Source organism: Phaenicophaeus curvirostris, chromosome 6 (assembly GCF_032191515.1).
Source record: "Phaenicophaeus curvirostris isolate KB17595 chromosome 6, BPBGC_Pcur_1.0, whole genome shotgun sequence".
Lineage (NCBI taxonomy): Eukaryota > Metazoa > Chordata > Aves > Cuculiformes > Cuculidae > Phaenicophaeus > Phaenicophaeus curvirostris.
Genome location: NC_091397.1, coordinates 55,713,065 through 55,718,429, shown reverse-complemented (window position 1 = coordinate 55,718,429; position 5,365 = coordinate 55,713,065). Strand labels below are relative to the sequence as shown.

Below are 5,365 nucleotides of genomic sequence, written 5' to 3'. Positions count from 1 at the left end.
CTTTAGTGAGCTTTATTAAAAATTTAGAATTAAAAAAAAAAATCAATAAGAGGAAATGTTGCATAGATTAGGAACCACAAGTCATCTTAAAAGAAATTGTCACTAGACAATCATGACTTAATGGGGACATCAGCAGTGAATTTCTGCAGATTACTGTAAGGATGAGAACACGACTCAATGTTTCTGTCAACAGCTTTTGAGTGCTTATGACCAGAAGACGGGCAGTGTGGTAAAACAGGGACAGCACAGTCATACATACAAAAATACCTTTTAACACACGGAGAACGAGGAAGATGCATCTGGAGAGTGTGTGATCCTGCAAGGAACAAGGCAGGGGCAGGGGCTCATATTGCCTGAGCAAGCTGCAGTGAACAGCATTAATGAGACGTAAAACCAGCAGAGTAATGACTTCTGGTCTCCACTGCCAAGTTTATTTTTATCCAAGACTGTTTAAAATTAAATGCATAAACAACCTGGAAAGAGCACACCTTCTCTTCTGCTCCAAGGTATGTGTTTTGAGCGCTGTGCTATACTTAGCTCCTCCAGGGCTCCTTTTCTTTCTGGCTCTCCTTTTGCATAAAGGTCGCTCCCACAAAGGTATCTTCTTCCCAGCACACATGTTCAGTTTGGTGGTTAATGCAGCCTTCTGGAGATTTGGAGACGTGATTCTGTAGCTGGTCACAGAAGCAAACATCATTCACATCCCTCACCTTCTGCTGCGAGACCTCTAACCTGAAACTAATTATTCAAAAGGAGACCATCATATTTGCTGTGTTTTAGAACAAAAGAATGATCCTGGAAAAAGCCACGCAAGGACTTACATGCAGGCTCCGAATTATGAGCAGATGGTGGTAGCTACCTAGAGTCCTGACTCAGCCATTGCAGCACCGGAAAGGGACAGGATTACCCTGTATACTGTATCACATTTGTTTTGGATCACTGATGCTGTATTTTTTCCTAAAAAAGGTAAGTATTACAACCCCACACAAGACGAGGTCTATTAAAATGTATGTATCTTTAACTGAAGTGATTATCTACAATTGAATGGATGGTTATGAATGGAACTTTCCCAAATTAAGCTGTTAGAGTGATTACACTTAAATTGTTGGAGCCTAAATAAAAAGGAGCTTCTGTATCACTGAATTTCAATGGGATGCATAAATAACTACTAAAATTTTAAAAGCACTGCACCCATTTCATTTTGGTTTTGTAAAGTCATACTGTGTAAAGATGTACTTCTGAATTATCAACACTGACCATCTTCACGTATTCGCATAACTACTTGTGAAAATATTACAAGACCAGTTTTAAAGGTACCCGCATGACACGTGTAAACTTTTAGCAAAGAACCATTTTTATGGGATGGTGCAGCGTTTGGCAATGGTGGCTCGAGTCCCTAATTTGGAACTATAAAGGAACTACTTAAATACCGTATGTTTAGACTGATAGAACTATCAGAAAGAAAAACACTAAACTTGCTACTTCATAAAACAAAGGCACCCCCTACTCCTCCTACTCTATAACAAACTAGAAATCAAAGCTAGAGCTTGATCCACAAACAGCTGGGAAGCCTCTCTCCCACACCCCTTGCATTTAATACTTATCTCAACAAATGGTAGTCCAACCCTCTTCCATTTCAATATTCTTAGTTCACTGATCCACTACGAGAAATATTGCAGTTCTGCATACAACCAGGTAAATGGCTGCTACTTATCTGCTGCAATGAATCTTAGAAGCTGTTGCTGTCTAGGGCTGTACACAGAAAAAGAAAGATGAAATGTTAAAGGCCAGAAGGATCTTCCCCCTAAAAAGTGTAACAAAGACGCATCCCCAGTCAAGAATTAGTTAAATTTTCTCCATCGTCAGTGTCATGAATAAGCTGCACTTACCTGTACGAAGATCTCTGAAGTACAGACAGATAGATAGGACAAGCTAAGCTAAATTTTGTCCTCTACTTACTTAGGGCAAAGAATCATCCTGCTTTTTCCTGAAGTAGTTTTATCCAATGACTGGTAACTTATCTTTGTAAAATTGTTGCCTATGCAGAATTAAATGCCACCTTACTGCAAAATCCTCTTTTCTACAGTCCATTTCTTCTCCAACTCAACTAGGAAAGAAGAGCAGCTTGGAAACCAGGAAGTCTTTTTTCATCTCATTAAGGTGCTGACAGAACAATGTTACAAGTCTCTCCATGCAATCTACCACGACTGTAATGATTTCAGAAGACTGCAAGGCTGGATAAACTTACATTCTGTATCAGTGACTACTCTACCAGGATTCTGACACAGTGAACACTTAAGTTCTGCATAGCACTACGACGAACATCACTTCTGAAAACGGCCACAGAAACATTTGAACATATCTCTTAACTAGGTTTTAATAAAGAAGGTATTGTTGGTTAGTATTAGGTGTGTGTTCCTCTTCACAGGAATTAATGCTTGCGCATTTAGGCTGGAAAAAAGAAAAAAAAAACACTACAAATTTGGTAGCAACTATTGAGAGAGCTTGTTAGTAATCTTATTCTTTTCACTCATTAATTCTGAGCAACAGCCTTTTGCGACTTGCTCACCAAGCACAACTCAAACTCAGCCAATCCTAAAGCAGCTACAGCTTTCAATTTGCTTTTTCTCAGTCCAGCCCACTCAGAAGACACAGCAAAAGTGCTGTCCAGCACTGGTGGAAGAGCTTAGCTTTCCTAGTCGTAGTCTCTCACAATTTCTCACCACTCCACCAGCATTTACTTTTGCTCATCCTGTTTCCTACTGATATGAAGCTGAACTCCCAACCTCTCTCTACATTCCCACTCTTTTTCACTTAATTTCAGACACACACAGCAAACCAGACTTTTAATTCTTTTAATTTACAGCATTGATTGCTCCGAGTTATGCCTTACTGCTGGTACACAGTAAATACATTCATCTGAACAATTCACTTAGTATGAAAAAAATGCAGTTATAACATTAAAAAATACCGCTTTACACTGTGCGCAACAGAACCTTCAAGAAGTAATGACATTGGCTATAGCCAGGCACAGAGGAAGACTGTTTCCTTCTAGGTTTTCAACACATTGATTCTTGTACCCCTTCATCAGAAATCGCTTATAACAGTAGATTTCAATCGAATGCTTCTGCTGAATTACAGAGATTTGATAACTCTCTGCTTGGTCTCCAGCACTTTTATCTCCAGGATAAGATGTTTTTCTGTTCTATCCATTGCACTAAGAATGGTTGGTCTTAGAAGAGTTATTGAACAAAGGGTTTCAACATTTCAAAACAAGATGTTTCTGAAGGGGAGTTATGCTCTACTGGTTCATGCAGCTGTGAAAGTCTGGATAAATTTGGTAACATGCTTCCCACAGATAGAAGAAAAGTGGCTTGGCACAACTGCCATTTCACAAGCAGTACTTCAGTCAGATGAAATGCATTCTTATCACAAGCTTCAGACAGATTAATACATATCACAACACCTAGGACTGATTAAATTTAGAAAAATATTTTTTTTAAAGATTTAAGTAATGTAACAGAAGATGTACAGTGGAAGATGCCAAACCCACCTTGTTTTTTTTTAATCTGAAAGAGTTGGGCTGCCAAAAGTTACTATACTGTTCACTATTAATCATTTGATTACTTATATATATATATATATATTTTAAACAACAAAGAGGCAGGAAATGTTTGTTTATTTTTTTAATTACATGATCAAGAATGACTGAATGTTACAGTCACTGAAATCAACCCAATTACATAGTTTCCATTAAGTTAATGGCTGCCAAACAAGCATGTACTCCAGTGACCCACCGTGAGCAACGTTATCTGAAGGGTGAGACAGATTTTATGGTTAGACACAGTACATGTAAAAATAGAAAATTTAAAAACCAATCTCATCACAGACATTTCCATAGCCATCTCCTCCATGAAATAAATAAGGCAGCAGACAACTTTTACTTTGCAGTGGCATCTTTGAGGTATGCTATTAAGTCTGCTCTCTCAGTCTTCTTCTTGATACCCGCAAAAATCATCTTTGTTCCTGGGATATACTTCTTTGGATTTTCCAAATACTCCATCAGAGTATCCTCACCCCAGGTGATACCTAGAGAGAAGACAAAAAAACCCAGTGATTTTAAAATAACAAACATTTATATTCTTGTCCTTCACGTTATTTCACTTTTGTGGTAGATTTCAGTACCTGTATAAGTATCACAGAATACTGAATATTTTTGTCTCTAGTAACTCAGACAAGCAGCTTTAAGTTTACCTTTATTCTTATTTGCATCCGTGTAAGAGAAGCCCTCGGCCTGTCCGGTCTTGCGTCCGAACAGGCCATGCAGGTTGGGTCCAGTCTTGTGCTTGCCTCCCTTTTCAACTGTATGGCACTGGGAACATTTCTGCACAAAGATCTTCTTGCCCTTCTCAATATCGCCCATTTTCACTACTAGACCAAGAAAACACAAGCAAAGGTCAGTATTGCAGTTTCAAGGTCACCTTTTCAAAGTCCCACTGGTTTATGAAAGAGTATATAGGGCCCATCAATCTAATAATTCTCCAGCAGGCTCTGTAACCACAAGCCATAGCTGCTGGGCCTCAACATTAGCATAGAATCATTAGGCTATATAAAAGGCATCACGGTGATTAACACTTTTGAAGAGCAGGAAAAGCCTAACCTCAACCAAAGTAACTGCCCTACGGCATTTAAATAGCACAGAGACGATTTTTAAAGATTAAATTGTACACAGGATCGCTATAGAGCCTGTATATTTATCGTAGGAAAGTTTCCCGGTCACAGACAATCCCGCACAAGGGGTGGGGGCCGCTCCGTTTCCCGGTTTCGGCGGGAGGGGGACACCCGCACGGGGCCGCGGAGCTGCCCTCGAGGCGGCGGGGGAGCGCTCCGGGCAGGCCCCGGGGCCGCCAGGCCTCGCCGTGACCTTCGCCCGCCGGACCGCGACCCCAGGCTCCGCGGAGGCGGTAATCGCGCTCCGGGGACAGCCGAGAGCGGCCCCCCCCCACCCCCCGGCCCGAACGGCCCCGCCGAGCCCCGGTCCGGCCCACACCTGCCTCCCGTCCGGCCGCCCTGCTGACGCGGTGCCCGTAGCCCCGGCCCGTCCCGCACCGCCCGGTGTCTGAGCCCAAGGACACGCCGTACCCCGCCCTAAGTAACCCGGCGGCGCTCGGCCCGCCCCTCCCGCCGCCGCGACCAATCAGCAACCAGAGCGCCGGCCTCCGATTGGCTGTCACGCCCGCTCATCAAGGCGGACCCGCGCCCCGCCCCCTGCGACCCGCGCTGGGCCCGCCCCCCCGGCGCGGCAACCAATCAAATGCCGGCTCTCTGCCCTCCGATTGGTTACGGCTGCTGTCCGTCAAAGGGG

General features: G+C 42.9%; 1 protein-coding gene across 2 annotated transcripts; it reads right to left on the bottom strand.

The window, feature by feature from the left end:
- Positions 1 to 3,056: 3,056 nt before the first annotated feature.
- Positions 3,057 to 5,161, bottom strand: CYCS (cytochrome c, somatic). Of its 2 annotated transcripts, none has more exons than XM_069860268.1 (3): positions 5,051 to 5,161; positions 4,255 to 4,428; positions 3,057 to 4,089 (listed from the first exon to the last, which is right to left on the bottom strand). In XM_069860268.1, the coding sequence occupies exons 2-3, from the start codon at positions 4,421 to 4,423 to the stop codon at positions 3,941 to 3,943; spliced, it is 318 nt and encodes a 105-aa protein (XP_069716369.1). In that variant the 5' UTR covers positions 4,424 to 4,428; positions 5,051 to 5,161; the 3' UTR covers positions 3,057 to 3,940. The 2 variants fall into 2 exon arrangements, with proteins under 2 accessions (XP_069716369.1, XP_069716370.1); XM_069860269.1 differs by having other exon boundaries at positions 4,255 to 4,431; positions 5,051 to 5,147.
- Positions 5,162 to 5,365: the final 204 nt, after the last annotated feature.